We start from the raw sequence: 19,276 nt of genomic DNA on the forward strand, positions 1-19,276 counted from the left end.
CGATGTTGTATGGATATTTATCCATATTTATACATAGTTAGAATTAAATACATGCATAAATATAGGCATAGTTACGTTCAAAAATAATAATTTTTTTTTTTTTTTTTTTTTTTTTTTTTACAGGTAAAACAAAAGATTGGCCACCCGTGGTCTGAGTGATCTCCGACTGTACCGGATCTCCGGTAACCATCCCCGGTACAAACAAAGGTCCGTCATAGTGACAACGTGAACCAGAGGAAATCTAATATTAACCTCAATGCTGATCGCCTGTACGATATCCGGTTAAGCCGGAGATTCGATGAAAAAGAAACCGTAATAATGAAACTGTGAAATCCTCATCGGTATCACATTGTAAACTCTGGTTCTGGACGTCTGCTTGATCTCTGTTTGTATGGGAGATCCGGTAGCAAAGGCTAGTCCCCGTGAGATCGTGACCGTCACCGGTACGATAACATTAACCTCAATGAATGTTTGAGTTATCTCCAGCGTAGCCGGAGATTCGATGAAAAAAGGGGCCGGAAAGGTGTAATTGAGATCAAACATGACAAAGGATCGTGTGCAAAAAGGTCTCAGCCGGAGTCTGAGTGCCGGATTTCACCGTTGCACTCCAAATATCTGACTAGTTCTCACCCAATGAGTATCCATTATAGCGGCGTATAACTCAAGGCGGAGCTAAGGGTGTCGGTATAAATCGAACCCAATTAATGACTCATACACCAACGTTCCTACTAATAGTGTTAGCTATATTAACAGTAACCACATCAATAAAACGTGTATAACATTAAACGTACTATCATCAACTCTGATAATAAGAGGAGGCCTGAATAACTCGTGAACATATAAAAACAGAGAACGGGAAAATCACCTCCCTTACTCGAGCTAATAAACGAGCACCCTATGCTCTCACTCTCAAGGTTACAAAACAAAAACAAAGCTAAATCGCTATCTCGTTCGTAGGCTGGACTTACTAGCAAAAAGTACCATGAGCATAAATACACAAAAAAAATAAAAATAATAACGGTTCTAAAGGCATAAGGCCAGGGACTTAACCAAGAACCTAAGTGACAGAGTACTAAACGGGCAGATAAAGATGAATTCCCAAACAAGTGAACAAACAATGGCCGCCATGAAAGGCCAGACGGGAATTATAAAACAGACTATACTGGATATAAAACAAAAGCCCGGTACAATAAAATACTGTCAAAACAAACTATGGTACTTAACATTGGAATGTGTGAAGATGGAGCTTCGGACATGACAAAATAAATCCATGACTGTTAAAAACGATCGAGAGCACAACAAATTACACACTATTCTATCAGTCCAAAAAGAAGGATGTTGTTCAGATGGCGCTCGCGTCGTGGCGTGGGTGGTGTGGCGCTGGTGGTTGGCAAGGGCCTTTGTATCGGCCCATCCCTTTGACGAAGGAATTAACTAAATGGAAGACAACCTGTGAATAGTGGATTTCATGCGCCTTTGCTTTATACACGACACCCTAAAGGTGCTCGCGCGAGGGTTGTAACCTCAGCATTCCATGCTTTTATCTTTCTCTGGTATAATTGGAAGGTTTTATCAGAAAAGGTATATAAGAAGGACTCTTTTCACCCGGCGCCACAGGTCTCTCCCCAGAAATAGATTTTTCCTTCGTCAAAATCCCTTTTATAAGTCCAATCCATTCCTATAGCATAAAGTTCAAAAGTCTTAGTAAGGTCTTTCTAGTGCAACATAATTAATACAATTGTGCAAATCGTTATTTGTTCTAACATCTAATACAAACCATTTTGCTCTTTACCGTGGATATTATTTTGGTAAAAGCTGAAACTAGCTAAAGACTTTTTAGCTATGTATAACCCACCTCTAACTAGTGGGGAGTAGAACAAACTCACCGGTGAAATGACATCGCTTTTTACTTTGGCTCAGTGGAGAACGGACATGCTGCTGTTTTTTCCAGTTAACCCTATTCTTACAAATACAAACTGGCCTAAAAATTTTAAAATTTCTTTCTCATTTTGAGAGTGATTGTATTGTAAGACTCCACAATGCGGGTTTGTCTTGGCATTGAAGGGCGTCACTGCTGCATCTTTATGTCGGCCCTGGAGATGAATTCTCATTTCCTTTGTCCTATGCACAGGGGTCACTCCTGCTTACAGGATTCTCCTTGTTAGGGTTGTCGAGAATGGCCATCCTCCCAGTGGCTGAGGTTCGTTAGGCGGCTGAAGGCCAAAAGGGACTCTTCTCCTTTGGGGTCATCCATGAAGGCGAAGAAGCCGGGGCAAGTATTCCATCGGCTCGTTCCCTCCACTTTGATTCTGCTTGATAGGTCTCCTCTGCAGAACGGCTGATTAAGAGTGGGAGCTGCTTGACCCCCAGACAACCTTATGGTTCCGAGGACTCTGTTACTTCCCTTGTCACGTGGGGCTGCCTATGGCCATAGAGGAGTCTCTCTCAGCTGAAGAGCTTTGGCCTTCCTTGGGGTTTTCAGGTACCTCCTCTAAGGAACGGCTGCACGAAGCGCACACCTTCCTCCCCAGGGGTTGACCACAGTGTTCCCCTTCAAGACTCCGGAGGTAATGCACTGAAGGAGTGTCTCTAGCTATAGCAACCTTTCCTTCTGCTCTACCACCCTTCGTTCACCTTGCACAGCATGTTGAGGATTCACAAAGTACAGTCCTCCCCCACTCTTCGAGGGGTGTTTAGTAAATACTTGCTGCCCTAGGGTGGGTTACCACCTAACCTAACAACTCTGCCAATTGCCTACGCGCGGTCAATTAACACACCAAGTACTGTCTAGTATTTTTTTTTCTTGGTTTATACCACAGTAGAAGTATTGTATTAATAAATGAAAACAATTCAGCAAGTGTACAGTACATGTGTACTACATATTGTACATGATAAGGCTACGGTACAGTATAGTACACATGCAGGACGGTATGTAACACTAGTTATCGGGACACTTGACAGCAAAATACTGGTGTTCCTATCTAATGTAATGGTTGCTAATACTGTAGTGTACATAACTGTAATATATATGTACAGTACAGCTTGATTAGCTAAGGTAACACTCGTACTGTACTGTAAGTGTTCGCTGTTTTTGGCAGGACGACTCGCACAGTTTGATAACTCCCTGTACATGTAGTCTATATTTACATATTGTAAAGTACAGTTGTACTATTCATGTACAGTACTATACAGTATAGTTAATAAACATTGGGATGTCTCATGTTTTTTGCCTCCTACGAGGGAGCACCTGATGTTCTGTCTATGCGCCAGCACGTAGCTAGTTCAGTGCAGCCTTATTCATCTCTGTACGACCGAATGCCTCCTCCTGTATGAGTGCAAAGGGCTGCTAGCCAACCTCCTGCTGGAGGCATGACGAGTAAGGGAGCTTTAGCCCATGTCACTTTGGCGCATCTAAGCGCAGACCCTAGTCTCGTAGGGGACTCTTGCACAATGTTGCACACCTTTTCACTGAGCACTAGCAACGTTGGTGGATGAGCTCCTTCGCCTGACGAAGGTCTACACGCAATCTTGGTTGCTCACCAACCTCGCAGTGAGTTCGCAATAACTTGCCCACCCACACGTTATGCGTCAGCATTGCTATTACCACAGGTGCGCACAGCTTGGTAGTGCGCACTCACTCTCCATCATGCTGCTGGGGCAGCGAGACAGCAAATATAGTTGCTCGCCACGTTGCCTGCGCAGACTTATGCAGGTGCTCGCTATCGTTCGCCTTGCCATACTGTGGTACAACGATCGCACTCGCTGGGATCACCATTTCAGGTGACACACCCCACTCCTTTATGCCCAACAGTACAACCACACCCAAAGTGTTTTCACAAGGTAGTAGCTTCGCTACAACTTTATGCCTGAACGATATTCAGCATCGCCTCTAGCAAGAGGCTTTTCGTAAGCAGTTGTGAAGAGGATGTCACGATACCTCTGGGAGTCGTCTTCGGCCGTCGTTTGTTTGGTGTCGTGGAAGGGGTATCGCTCTTCTTGACGCCACTATCCTAGTGATAGTGAAGTTCTTGTTATATCTCAGGGAGAAAAACTGTTCAGTCTCGATGGGGAAAAGTTACCGCTCGGCCTTGAGCCTCTCCTTTAGATTAAGTGGAGTTAACATACCCTCCTCAACGGAACTCACTCTCCTCATGCAGTTTCAAGCGCACATGCCCTAGCCAGAATTCTGACCTCTTCCTTGGAACGTAGTATGCGTACTACGAACCCTGAAAGGAGCACCTTACGAGCCACTGTGTCAGTCATCAGGCAGCAACTTGACGTTCAAGTCTTCCTCCTAGCCCTGGCCTCTACAGAGAGTTGGTGAGCTGCATATGTCTGTCGTACGACCTCACCTATTCAAGGGATGGGGACAAGTGACTCAACTGCATCCCTGAGTTAGTTGCTGGGACTCAAAATCTGGCTGTAATGAATCCTAGATTCGGACCCTTCTGGATTAAGTCACCATTCTGTAACCAAGGACCCAGATCAGCTGTTACTATGCCTTGTAAGGGCACTGAGGAGATATCTTAAAATGTACGACAGGAGCTCGCCTAAATTTCAACAGATGTCTTGTCAGTACAGGCAGGCTCAAGGGAAGAGTTGCACAGAACTCGCACACTTCCTGGATTCATCAGGTTATTGATTGAGCCTTGAATCCTGACTTTCCTCTAGAAGGTCGTGGACCAAGAGCTCATGTCAAGGGCATTAGTACTTCCCCGATATTCAAGAAGACCTGCTGTATTGTGGCGCAGGTATTACAGGCAGGTGTTTGGAAGTGTCAAACGACCTTCACAACCCACTACTGTACTTGCAAGACGTAACCCACAGAAACCTGGACACATTCTCCATAGTCTTGTGGTGGCTCCACAAATCGTGGTCTAAACACTTCAGCCTCCTTGTATTACAAGTAGCAGTCAGTTGAGGGCATACGTTACTAGAAGTAAGTCCAGAATGAATGTGCGAGTGACACCTCTTCGTGTTTCAGCATCTGAGGAATTCTTCAAGCTGACTTCCTCTGTCTATACGTGGGTACCATAGTTCCTTGTGTAACCTGATATATGTGTACTGTATATATTTGCTATGTCCCTGTTCTCCTTCTGAGGTGGAGTCAGGCAGTGTGTAGGTTAAGTGTGGAGTCAATGCTTAGACGACACATGATCATACCGACTGTCCAGGCCATTAGCTCTCGCACATTTTGAGTGAGAGCAAAATGGTTTGTATTAGGTGTTGGAACATATGACAAATTTGGAAATAACTTATTTTTCCTAACAATACAAACCTCGACCGTACAATCACTGAATCCCCCTACAAGTCCTGCCTGCAATAATAAAAGTGATGTCTTTTCACCGGTGTATGCGAATGGGGTGGCTAAGTCATCACCCCACTAGTTAGTGGTGGGTAGTTATACCTTGCTGTAACATTTCTGGCTAGTTTCAGCTTTTGCCGGAATAATATCCACCGAAGTCCCTAGGTTTATTTAGTTAGGGAAAAGAAATTAATTCCAAATTTGTCATTTAACATGCAAAAATATTGAATAGGTTCTACAATGCAATAGTTTGTATTTTGTACATGTAGAGAAAAACTGCCAAATTAGTAAATATTAGATATTTTAACCAAACAACTAGGAATTTCAAGAGCTGTATACTGTACTGGTGCTAGGTTTTTTCAATTTTTAAATATAAAAAAAAAATTGCCAAACATAATAACATCCATAAATATTGCATGTTTTGCTGTCCATAAGTTAATGAGTTCAGTATACTTGAGCTATTAAGACATCAAATATCCTGGCTTATTGCAATTCTTTAAAGGCTTTCCAAAAGTTAATCTTTCTCAATTTATTGTGCTAAATGTTTTTAAACCTCATTTAACTATTAACACATTATTATTTTGGACATTATCTCACTACAGTGAATTGGTTCCTTTATCATGATTATATCAAAATCGATTTAAGAAGAAACTCCAGCCTTACTTGTTACTGTTTTAATGTATTATTTTTCTCCACATGTTCTAGTAGGTAATTCAAGGATTAAAATGCAAAATAATTTTAAGGATAGTGAAAAATGAAATTTAGAAATAAAGTAAAATATTTATTTGTACCTGAAGTTTTTTTTTCAGTACTGATTCAAGTTTTCAACTAAAAAAAATGGAGTGTAAACCAGACAATATACTTTTGGTGGTCTGCTCCCAACATCCAAAACACACAAAATGACAAATCTGTCCCCAACCAGTCATTCTTGGTATCATTTGTTACATAAAAGAAATGAAATATAACATTTACAATTTTTCCCTGGCATTTTTTTAATTCCAAACTTATTATAAACTTCTACAAAGCTTTCCACCATTCACGGATACAAAATAAGATCCAAATTTTCTCAGATTTCACAATCTCGTCTGTAACAGCACAGTTTATTCTCGATTTAAATTTTTATAAAATATAGTACAGTATAACAAGACCTCTTCCAGCAATTTGAAAAATAATTCGCATCGTAAAATAGCTGTTATCTCACTACATAAATAAAATTTCACACCCTTTCTATGATTACCATATAATTTTATTATAGTAAGGAAAAACTACCTTCAACAAAATCTATCTGTTAATACTGTACTGTGTATACTTTAAGCATTCCAAAATGTTTACTGGTATTTTAAGACTTGCTGATCTTCACAAGTCAATTACATTTAAAAAATATAACAATTCAAATATGAAAGGGGAGAAAACTAACAGGGCCTCTAATTTTTCTTAGTACAAACATCTGAGCCTCAATGAAATTGAAACTTTCAAAACGTTGGGTAGCATTATGGCAATCACGAGGGCATCCTTTGGTAAAATACAACAAACACATTCTTTATATTGTACTAATTTTTTGTATTACTGTGTCATTATTTAGAACGAATAGAACACGAACACTAGACCAAAATGGTCTTGGTATTAAAATGCCATTAAATTTAATCTAACTCCTTTATATTAACTCAAGAGTTATCTTACCGTCACTTTCAAATGCCTCGATGAAGATACTTGGAATAGCTGGTTTTGATGACAGAGCCAGATGTAGGTACATTTTATATAATATGCTGCAATCCAAACTCTCACGGAAAATATGAAGCTGCAATGATGTGACACAGAAACACGTGGTGAGCATGGTGTAAGACCCATCCGCTTCATTCACAAACTAACACGGACCACTCTTACCTCTTGATTTTGTGTTTAACGTTAAAACTTTGTAGAGATATTGAAGTCACAAGTAAACATAATAATAGTTGAAACACTGATCATTTTAGAAGGAAAGACTATACATATACTATAGATATATATCTGTCTGTTATGAGAAGGTTATTTGAAATAATCAATATAAACTGTCAACATAAACTTTGAGACTGATTTAAAAAGCTTAGAGCTCAAGAAATCTGCTTAAAGGAAGAGTGTATAGAAAGTGAAAAAATAAATACAGTAGTTGGTGTCATAAGTAAGTATACATTAAAAGTAAATAATTTATATAACAGATTTACACTAATATAAGCATCTGCAAACAAGAATAAATAAAAGACTATAAACAATAGTAAAATTCAACCGAGGATAAAAGTCATCTGTTATAACAGCGTGTCGGCAGCTGGGTCTTCACAATTATTGTCAGCAGCACGCAGTGTAGATGGATGGGGAACACAGACTTGAAAGGCCTGAGCAAGATCAATAAAACAAACTGCTCAGGTCTGTGGGATACTTGCAAAGTCTACTTGTACACATAACCATGTGTATGAATTAATATATCAGAATTTGCTATACAAAAATGTCTGTTCATCTGTACAAAATTTGGACAGTCAAAGCGGTTCGTGACGACCACTTGTAGATCAACGGTGTAAACTACAGGTTTTGCCCCCCTTACCACATAGAGTTCGGTAATAAAAGAGCATAATTGGTGGCTAGTCTCTTAGAGAGCAACTGCAATCCACCAACATATAGATTCTGAAGAAGAGCATGATGAAAGCCAAAACAAACTCTTTCCACCTCGCCTATTCTGATTCTGCCACACCATTCTCCACAACTGTACTTTCTTCTTCCACACCAACCCCAACCTGTTCAACTTCACCGTCAGTTCTGGTCCGTTTTTGAGGTGGTAGGCCATCAACTTCATTGGTAGTGAAGTCTCCTTCCCCAGAATCTACCTCTCCATCCCCAATCCCTACACCCACACCCTCGGCCCCTTTTCCCCCTTCCTCCATTTCACTCTGAGTCCGTTTGCGTCCATTAGTGAGAGGAGCTGGTGCTGCTGCTGCTGAAGCATCCGATTCAAAAGCTTCACTATTAATCTGTGACTCGTCATGTGTGGCATCCCCATTTGGCTGGGGAGGCACTAGTGGCACTTCTGTCCGTTCCATCTCATTGTTTAACTCACTATTGCCCTCTTCAGTCAATATTTGGGAACCAGAGTCATCACCAGGTTGTGATGCCGAAATCTGAGTAACGGATAACTGAGAATTGAGCTGAGCAATGCGCTCCTTTGCCTGCCTTAATTGCTGCTGTAGGTAATAGATGGTCCCTTGCATACCCTCTGTGTCTTCATCCATTTCCAACAAAAATTCATCCAATTCTGAAGAAAGAAAAATCAGTGTTAATACCATTTTGTACATGATTATACAGTCAACAAAGAATAACGCCTACAAACAAAAACTCAGGTAAATTTATTTTTATTCAGATAATCCAATGCAGCAAAATTTTCAAAATGATAACTTATACTATAGTATATCCACTGTTGAAAAACATTGAATAATATGAAATGCATCTTTAACCAGACAACAAAATAAACTATACATCTTCAATGTACAGAGCAAATTATTCACTTTAGTTATGGAGGGGTGAAAACTGGAGAAGAGGAGTTGGATAATTAAGTAGTAACAGACAATGCCTCAGTGGAACCCTTTACAAAATACTGTCAACAAAATCTAAGATGTGAAGGCAAGGCCTCCTTACTGTAAATCTCACTACAGATATCCCTACTCAATAAAATACATTGGAAGTTTATATATGAGAAAGAGAAATTTCTATGTTGAAATATTTAACCTACATTAACCCATCATTAGCTTAAGGCTACTAAAGACCACTTAGGTCTCATTCTACTATTGTATAACGCAGTAGTGAATCTTAGCAGACTTGGTGCTTTTTTTTTTATTTAAGACAACCCAAAAAGTTTGTCTTCAGTTTCATGGTTAGAGCTCAATGATATCAATGTTTATAGCACTGAACATTAATCACTAATAAAAATGCGGCATTTTCCTCAGTGTAGCCTTTGACAAAACCTGTACATCTAATATTCCTCTCCTAGCACAAGATACATTATTAAAATTCAAAGGCCTAATAAAAGACTCCTATATTCAAAGTCAAGGAAAATGTTTCAAAATATTAAAAATGAAAGGAAGCTGTACAAGAAAATTAAGTAAAAAAGCAGACACAACTTTGTATTGTCAAGATCAGAAAAGCATATAAGCATATATTGAAGTTCTGCATATTCTAGCCATAAATAACTAATGCAACACATTCCACTGGGATTCTTTTATGATACTAGCTTCTGAAATAACTGGTGCAATGATGGTATAGTGAATTATGGACTTATTTAGAAAAAAAAAAAAAATACTGCATTATTTTTAGTTTTTTTTTTCAAGTTTGATGGGGAACTGTCAAGGTCAATGCATAACTGCAAATGAATTAATAAATCCTAGTTATTAAGTAAAACCCATAAACTGTACAGTATATCTAAAACTGGTGATTTCTTATAAAAACTTTAAAAATAAATGAGGAAATATTTCAAATGTTCAGCATAAATCCCGAATGCAAGAGAGGAGGGGGTCAATCTTATAAAGGTGTGAAAACGCACACAACTACTACAATTCACTTTGAAAAACCTTCAAAAGGACAGATTGAACTGGAATTTGATAGTATTGCTAAGACAAGGAAAAATATTTTATTACTCTGTTGTGAAGCTTGTTTAACATCTTTGTCTGTTTAAGAGTATTCTATTGCTATAATATTTGAGATGCTTCTTTTGTTTCCATTCTTAATAGCACAGGCTCTAATAATATGAACTATGGCCCCACCTTCACTTATCTCTCAATCTCTTTTCCCTTTCTTTTCTATGTCCACTACTACTTTTGTAACATTTCAACATTTTCCAAGGTGATTTGTGCTCTATTCAAGCCCCTTAAAATCAGTCTTCCTTTCACAACCACTCCTTATCTTCATTTTTTCTATACAGAGTTGCAGTTTCCTATCCAAATTTCTACCTCGTCTCGTAATGTTCTTCCTTCTTTGATCAAACAGGAATTTTGTCCCTCTCATTCTTCCTATCATAATCATTCTTCCTTTTAGTGGCAGGTTTATTGCTTGCTTACCTTTCTTTTCTTCTAGGCCCTGGCATAGAAAGGACATTGGATATTGCCCATCCTTCATCCTTTACCATTTAATAAACTTTGCAAACCATTTACTGTTGTTTTAATAGATCAACTAGCATTAGGTATAAAATCTTAAAAAAAATTACGCTGGGTACCTTTCCAGTTAAAACATTCCCTTAAAACAAGTAAAATACACCTGAACAATTAATAAACTCCATTACAAGGGAGTTGCACTGTTTATAAATATAAAATATCCTTCTCAAAAGGCAAGATTATTCATTAGTAATTCATTGAAAATAACATTGCTGGCATAAGAAGTTTTATGTTCACCATGTCATAATGTTAACAATAACCTAATTGGTAGGTAAATATCCGAGGTTATTATCAACATATTTCTTCAGGCAATAGTATTTGATTATGGTAGACATGGAGAAAGAAAAATCTTTAAATATGTAACAAAGTGACTAGTAATATAACCCAAAAGCAGTTCACATATCTGCAGATAAATTGGGCCTTATTTCAACAAACAAATTCCTATTATTTTCTATAAACTGCACTTACCCGATTGAGATTTCTTAAGCTCTTCACTAAAATTTCTTTGAAGAGCCAGTTCACCTTCTAATTTAGCCAAACGACCAGACGTTATCATTCTTCCTAATTCTTCGTTTTCCTTGATAAGCAGACGACACTTGGCCATCAGTTGTTTGCCAGTATTGCTGGAACAAAAAAAAATATTTACTAGAATCATATCAAAATTAAAATAATTACCCACCAAATTCACAAGACCATTTCAGTCTCAAGAATAAATGGTAACAAAGATGCAAAATATAATTCCAAAGGATTACGGTATACCACTTACAGTACTGGAATACTGTATACCCAAACCTTGCAACTTGTAGAAAAACTGCCAACTTGAAAATTTCAAAATCTTGCAACTTAAGACCCTTTTTTTTTATTTACTATATCTTTAGAGGCTCAAAGTCTATGTTCTATAATAGAATTAGGCCATTACTATACTTTTATGTACAGTTAAGTACTTAAAAAGACATGATAAATGCCTCTAATAAAAAGGTCAAGAGGTGAAAACTAAAAGAAATCAACCTGGATAAATACCTTCCCAAAATTACTATAAATGAGAAAAAGTATCCTTATTATACTTAAGTTTATTTTAAAATTACACTCCTTACGCTAGTCCGAAAAGTTTACTTCTACATAAAGATATACAGTAATAGAAAAAAAAATATTGTAATATCTATTTTTCAAAACATTACACAGATAGTTATCAAGGGACGTGCCCGAGATTCGTCCAATGGTCCATAGGATGTTTTCTGGATGGTCTTGTAAATAAACGAAAGGTTATCATAACAAATTCAGTTTTAAAGTGTACATCTCAAAAGTGTTTGTGCTAGACTGGTGTTCTCAAATGGAAGGTTTGTGTGTCGTGTAATAAGAGAAAGCCCGTGTTCTTGAGATGGAAAAGATAATGTCAGAGGTGTCTGCTCACTAACAGATGGGTATAGATCAATTGTTCATTCCCTGAGGAGCTAAGCAATTTGTAACTCTGTGAATGCTTTAACATTACATAATACCTTCGCCAATTTCTTTTTGTGGATGAACGGTATTTATAAAATATGTAAAATTTATAAAATATTTAAGCAAACTTGGATGCAGTGCTCCTAATAGATCATTAAACAAAAATTCCTTCACTAGTTAATGACACAGCAAAAGGATGATCAAATGTTCATCTGGCCTCGAGGTTTGGAAGACTCGTTCTCCCCTTTGGTTATGGCTTATTTCCCTGCAATACTGTATAGTTTTCAAGTATGCTCCTTGTATATCAACAATAGGACTGATGACAAGTATACAAGATTAGAGTAAGCTGGTCAAGGCACAGATCACCACGACGTACTACGACTAGGGGAAATGGGGCAATTCTCAGGTTAGACAGTTTGATGCAGTACCCTTTCCCTAGCTGCAGTTATTTCCTTTTCGCCTAAACATACAATGAATATTCTTGCATCTCTATATACTGTTTTCAGCCTTAGACAATAGAGCACTTAATATACATTTTGTGGGTAATAAAATTCAAAATGAACAATGAAAAAACAGACAGTCCCTAGCCCTGGGAAACATGAATAGGTTTAGTTCAACGCTAACCAAAGAAAGAACTCAAGAAGAAAACAGACAAAAAATTTAAAGACCTAAATATCCAGCAGCCTGTAAATAAGCAGGACTCTGAAGAACCCAGGTGAAGATGCAAACAAGGTAAGCTCTATGAAAGTGTTCACTAAAATGTTGGAACAATGACAGAGTTGGAATGTTGTCCAAATGATGATAGGAATAAACCTGAACATTTGATATAGTCAGGGGACAAAATATAAAAGAGCTGGCTAAAAACCCTGAAAGTTGCAATGTCAAAAAATACAAATTCTGGTTAAATAGTAGTGAGACAAAGGTAAAACAGAAGGGTCATACTGATCAAGGATGAAATGGCTTAAAATGTGATAGAAATAGGGCAAAAAGTTGAAAGAATATAAAGAATATTAATGAAAACTATTTAAGGAAAGAAGGTATTACATGTGTTCTGTCTACATAGAAAGATGAAAAGCAACAATTCTGAGAAACGTTATCAAATGCTGCATCAAAAGTGCCACATTTAGATGGGATACCACATAAAATTGGCCACAAAGATAGACAGCTGATTTTAAGATAAGTCTGAAAGGAGGCATAATTTTCCCACATTCACGATTTAAATCTTGGTGAACCCTATAAGCAGCACAGGGATTATGGTGATATATTAAGATTTTTTCCCCAGATGTGAGGTTAGGGAAAGCTATTCAGAGAAAAGACAATAACATATCTTCATCTGATGGACATCGTCAAAACAAGGTATTTTCACATTTATTAAAAATTGCGCCCTAACGTGAAATAGGCCCATGCTAGTGTTAGAGCCTTAGTTAAACCACAGTACACGTGGTTACGAATAACTATAAGAAAAAAATTATTTTTGCACTTTTTCATGTCATTTTCTTTTGTAATTTACGTCAAATTGAAAAAAATATAATCTTTGTCGCACAGGTAAAATTTTCTTTTTAGTACAAAACTAAAAAATTATATCTAAACAAGTTTTATTGCAATTCCAATTGTGGTAATATATAACCTTTAAAAAGAAAGAAGCCAAATTGAATGCTATAGGTCAAATATCGAGGTCGCTACAATTTGAAAATGTAATTTAGTTTTGTTTTTCTGCTTGCGGCTAAGACCCATCCTAGGAAGCAACATGATGTGCTAAATATCCCGATCATCAAAGTTAAACAGATTGAATTCATTACCATTATATTGAAAAGTATGGACAGCATTAAGGAAAGGAGTGACTGCATTGTGATGGGTAAAGTGTGTTTAATAAATCTTAAGATTTCTACATGCTAAACCAGTAGTGACAGACAAAGATGACAAACCGAAAACATGGAAACTGATATTCATCGTTGTCGGCATGTACTTTTATTTGAATATAGTTTTCAGTCCCAATAGAAGACTGAATAGAGGATAAGGTTAAATATTATTAGGGTGGCGAGCCTTTGGCTCATAAGAATTTGTGCCCTGAATAATCAAGGGGCATTGATCACATTGAATAATGGGAGTTGGTTGTGGTTAGTATCCAGAAAAAATATCAACCAACATATAACAAAGTGGTTGATAGACACCACTAGAAGTGTTACCAGGGAAGAGACTGGTAGAATCAGGATTTACAAAGGTCAATTGAAAAGAATAGGAAAAGTCTATAAGCAGAGAATAGGACACAGATGTATACAGTACTGCACCAGGTAAAGGAGGCTAAAAGCAGGTAAGTAAGTCAAAGATGTGTTGGGAGAAATGGAAACAAATCTAAAAAATCATAAGGGAAAAGGAAAAATATTCAAGACAGCAAAAGGGCCAAAATAATATCAAAGACAAGGCAAATATATTACACGAAAATGAAAATTGTTCTTTGAAATTTCCCTGAATGAAGAATGGATTTGAATTGGAAGATGATGTCATAATAAATAGTAACATAAAATAACAACTGAAGAGGTTAAAAGGGCCCTCAGTGTTTTAAGGAGACTTTGGCACCAACTTTTCTACTCAAATTTTTATCTTGCAAACAGTATGTGATGAAATATTTGTTTTTGTACTAATTAAAAGCTATTATAAATATGATCAAAATAGCTTTGACCTTGTAATGCTATGCTTTAACAAACATTCCCTATAAATCAATAATTTATTGTATATTCACTATTTCTCATGCAAAGGTGGACTTCCCAGCAATAAATAGCTGTAAAGAAATACAGTTGCAGCTGAAATAGGCAAAAGCTAGAATTCTTAACACCAAATTGAAAACATATTCCTATTAATGGTAATTCAAATATTCAATGAAAATAAATTTCATAGAATAGGAAACCTCACAAGGCTAGTTAAAACTAGCTATCAAGCTAAAAACATCAACTCAATACAGTAGGTCTAAGTAGACCCTCAAGGTGTGAATTTCAACTTTACTTGGGTGGCCATTTTTTTTTTTAAAGAAGAAATACTGGCTTATTCTAGGAACATTAAGTGCACGCTAGATTCTAACATTCTAAAATCTTTTCAAATATTATAATTAGCCTCGCTTATTCATTTTTGAAAGATGTTTGTGAAACTTCCACATGCTTGTAGTTGACTTAATTATATTTCTTTCAAAAAATTCAATTTTCTAGTCATAAGTTTATTTTACTGACTCATGATGGAAAAAGAAATTTCTTCCAAAAAATTTTGGCAACATATTGATATACTGCAGTAATGAAAGCAATATGTAAGATTTTTTTTTTTTTGTCTAATGATAGTTAAGAGGTACCATCTGATTTTCCAATAGGAAATGACAAAATTTATCGAGTTTTTGGAAATTATTGAACTACTGTTTGATGATATTGCTACAACTCCCGTGTTTTGACCTACACATTCCATTTGCTCCCTTCTCATGAAAAGTTTTAAAAGTTATCTTTCTACCCACACTAATTTTATCTAGTTAGATCTAAGAAGAATCCTTCAAGAAGTGTCACACTAATCTACCCATGATTTGAATCAGCAGTCTGATTAACTACCTTTCAGTAACAATAATACTGTAATAGAAATAATGCAAACTACAGAAGCACTTAGTCTGCTGTAATGAACAGGTGACTTGATGCTAATAATCCAAATGAAATGCAGATAAAATCAATAAAATCTAAAGGGGCAGAAGATCGGAAATTGGACAACAGAAACTAATAGTACCGACACCCGTGTTCAGATGGCCTGACCTTTGCCTTATGGGAGAGGCTAGGTCATGTGTGTTCTACCTTCAACAAATTAGTTCCCTTAGAGCAAACTATTTTTGGATACATTTAATGAGGATAATCCCTGTTCCACTTTAATAGTTGAGGAATGAATAAGTGATAAGTAAGGATTGTCGGAGGCATCCATAAGATGTCATTCATCAAACTTCGTTACCATTGAAGGCACTGAACAAGAATGTCTTCAACGATAAAAAAAAGGGCCAAGAGGTTCAAAAAAGTCAGCTACTAACACCCTAGCTGGAATTATAAAAGATTGTGTCTAGTTTTCTGTCATTGTTCTTTAGCAACAATTAGTTGGAACTTTTAGGAACATGTAAGGTTTTCTCAAACTCGAGCATATGCCCAGCTTCTGTAGATCTGTTACTGCCAAAAACCACCATTCTGAGGTTGCATAAGTTACTCTCTAAAAGGGTAAGGTTTTCAGAAATTTAAGAATAACCAACCTCTTGGCTCCCAAGACCTCTTGATAATGAGTGTTCATGAATAAGTGCACTCAGGCAGATTTTCTACTAAATACAATTCACTGCAAATCATGAAGCCTGCTTTATCGCAAAATTATTGAATATAACCCATCAGTTGCACCAAATATGATTCTACCTATAATCATTTCTATAAAAAATATCCGGTCAGCCCAGAGTAGTTAATCTTTTAGCTTGGAGGTATAGTTAAAATATCTTTCACAATCATTTAACTGGGACCTGGCTGAAAAATCAAAACCTTGTCCATAGCAGCTCTAGCCTTCGGGAGTGACCATTCAAGAAGAGATGGTTCTGGAGACATGTCATGCAAGCTGGGACTTCTTCAAAGTATTGCAATATCAATGGGGAAATTCAATATAAGCTGTTTCAATAACAAAAACAGCCTGCAAAACTCCAAAATAACCTTACAGTAGTCAATCACTTTAACAACTAAGTGAAATCTTAAGCTTTTGGCTGCTGTAATTTTAATGGCAACATCATATAAAAAGAACAACGTACAAAAAAACGATACACCGTAGGTCTATATGAAGATTACGAGCTGCCAATTAAAATATTTTAATTTCAACTTGAGCTTATTGGAAACAGTTCCCTCAATCAAAATAACTGGTCTGTGAAAGCCATCTACAAATCTCATAATTTTTCAAAATAAAAAATTTGACAATATACAGGTTAACCATATTGTTCGTGAGACAATGCTAAATGTGCAAGATGCCAACAAAGGTTCTAAATATATTGTAAATTATTGAAGCAACTAATTTCCAAGAATTATTCAACTATATTTTAAGCAAACTTTTCATTCTAAACTCCAGTAACAGGCATAAGTCATATAAGGTACCAACTTATATAGTACCTTGTGTGACATATCTCATATAGTAAAGATTTCTTTTGGTATCCCTTCCTTCCCGGCTTCATTGTATTTTGCCTTTAACTTTTCAAACATCCCTCTTTGATCTCTTCCTACCTAACACAAAATGCTCTAACTATACTTGGCTCCACTTCTCACTTCTGGCAAACCGAGTTGAAAAATGTGACTCGATAAACTCAAATAATCCAAGCATGACAGTCACGTCTCGGAGTTTTACAAAGATTTGGGAGAAAAGGTGTAGACACTAGTGAATAAAGCAGGTTGTGGTATGTTTTTTGTGTATGTGGAGGATAAAAAAAAATAAGGGTTTACTAATTAATCCTGTCATGACCATTTCATATTGGAGAATTGCAGTAAAGTTCTGCCAGGAACCAACAAACTACCGAAGTGGAATTAGTCACTTCAACTGAAAAAGAAAACGTTGGCAATACATTACATAGTTGTAGGTTATCGTGAATGAAAAAAACTAGTAATTTAATTCATTGTTTCCAGGGGAAGTGTTTAGAAAACATGCAAATAGTCTACATTTTAAGAACTGGAAAAGAAAGAGAGAGAGAGAGAGAGAGAGAGAGAGAGAGAGAGAGAGAGAGAGAGAGAGAGAATGTATACTAAAAAATTATAGTTGTTCAATTAATGTGAAAGAAGCCTGGTTCTTAAATAAACTTTAGCACTATCAAATAATCTTACTAGTGCTACCATAATGAACTTGAGGAATGACTGCACACACAAGTGCAACAAATGATAAACGAGGCCAACTTACGGGTCTATAGACACATAGACAGTGCCCTCCAACCACTTTCTTCTTTTCCTTTGGAATGACTTAGTCATTAAAAGCTTAAAAATCTACTTATAACACAGTCATATTTATGGACTGATATGGCCTACCCGAAGGATACAATCTTGAGAGGTGGAAATAGGAACAAATTGAAAAAAGAAAGGCTGAAAAAGGGAAGGGACCAAATAAGAGAGGAGGAGAAGTGATAGCCAGAAGACACGCAAAGACTAAACAGAAAGGGTGAGAATATTGGAATTATCAGTCAGCCTGATTTTTTTTAAACACCAACTCCCGTGAAACATCTGTGCAACGAAAATAATCTTTCATCACACTTCTCAATAATGAAATTGAAGCCTGTCACTCTGAAAAACTTCTGAATGCAACAAATAATAAAACCCTGAAAAAAAATATAAAACTTCAACAGAAAACATTATCAAACTTACCTTTCATGTCTGGATACCACTTGTTGAGTACTGGTTCATAAAAAATACTAACCTAAAAGAGAGTGCAACACGGTACATTGAAAGATTTCAAGAACCCCTTTTACCACTAGACTATAACATACAATTAAATATAATAACATACAGTGATAGACGATGCATTCTACTCGTGAAACACCTCAAAGAGAAACTATGCACTCTGGATTGCCTATAATAAATTTGAGTTTCTGACACTATACTCGGACTTATTAAAAAAAATAAGATTTCCTGCGGGAACGATCTCCACACTACTGTACACCAATATGCGTTTACAGACATGATGATTGACTACAATGTCCGTGTGCACAAACAATCACACATACTTGACCAGATATGTACATTTCATAACCTCTGAGAGGACACTAGTACATCATTGATAAAAATGGCTTCTTCATATTCATTCTGTCATTTGGAAAAAGCATGTCTCACTGATGTAAAAGTAGGCCTCTAGCAAAACAAAAGACAAATGTGAAAAGTAATTAAGGACAGCAGGAAATAGTCTCGAGTAACTAAAGCACTGTAAAAAAAAAACATCAATTTGTCATGCTTGAAGGAAAATAAACTTGAGGTCCACATACACAGACCCATATCAAAAAAAAATATGAGTGAAACAGAAAGATCAATAAATCTGTTGACTAAACCTACTATTTCTGAAATGATGTACTGTACTGAAAATTTCCAGAGGCGTTTACCCTATCTTCACCTAAAATTCAGGAGGCATTTGTTATCAATTCTAGAAATACACAGCTTGTCATATGAGCAGGACTATGATAATTTTGCTGTCTTTTAATTAATTATGTAGTTACCTTTATAGATTACACATTGGGCCCATATTAAATAAAAACTGAAGTTCAAGGAACAAACTGGATAATTTGCTGTCATGAATTCATTCTTTCATACTAAAATTTTAGATGGTATAATTCTGATCACAAAGATTGAGTATTAATCTC

At 36.6% G+C, this 19,276-nt stretch overlaps 1 protein-coding gene and 1 long non-coding RNA gene across 4 annotated transcripts in view; one reads left to right on the top strand and one right to left on the bottom strand.

Moving 5' to 3' along the window:
- The window catches only part of LOC137652479 (uncharacterized), a 35,278-nt gene extending 28,995 nt beyond the window's left edge, over positions 1-6,283 (top strand). For both annotated transcript variants that reach the window (XR_011046321.1, XR_011046322.1), the window contains exon 3: positions 6,115-6,283. This is a non-coding gene — a long non-coding RNA (uncharacterized lncRNA). The remainder of the gene's footprint in view (positions 1-6,114) is intronic.
- Positions 1-19,276, bottom strand: part of LOC137652477 (pre-mRNA-splicing regulator WTAP-like) — a 140,116-nt gene that overhangs the window by 90,246 nt on the left and 30,594 nt on the right. Inside the window, exons 5-6 of one of the 2 annotated variants that reach the window (XM_068385909.1) lie at positions 10,942-11,096; positions 7,475-8,585 (exon numbers count right to left, since the gene is read on the bottom strand). The exons of the other annotated variant lie outside the window; for it this stretch is intronic. Coding sequence (XP_068242010.1) covers positions 8,008-8,585; positions 10,942-11,096 — 733 coding nt within the window. The 3' untranslated portion in view covers positions 7,475-8,007. Of the gene's footprint in view, positions 1-7,474; positions 8,586-10,941; positions 11,097-19,276 lie in introns of those variants that run through there. 2 annotated transcript variants of the gene reach the window in all.

Source organism: Palaemon carinicauda, chromosome 13, assembly GCF_036898095.1.
Source record: "Palaemon carinicauda isolate YSFRI2023 chromosome 13, ASM3689809v2, whole genome shotgun sequence".
NCBI classification, from domain to species: Eukaryota; Metazoa; Arthropoda; class Malacostraca; order Decapoda; family Palaemonidae; genus Palaemon; species Palaemon carinicauda.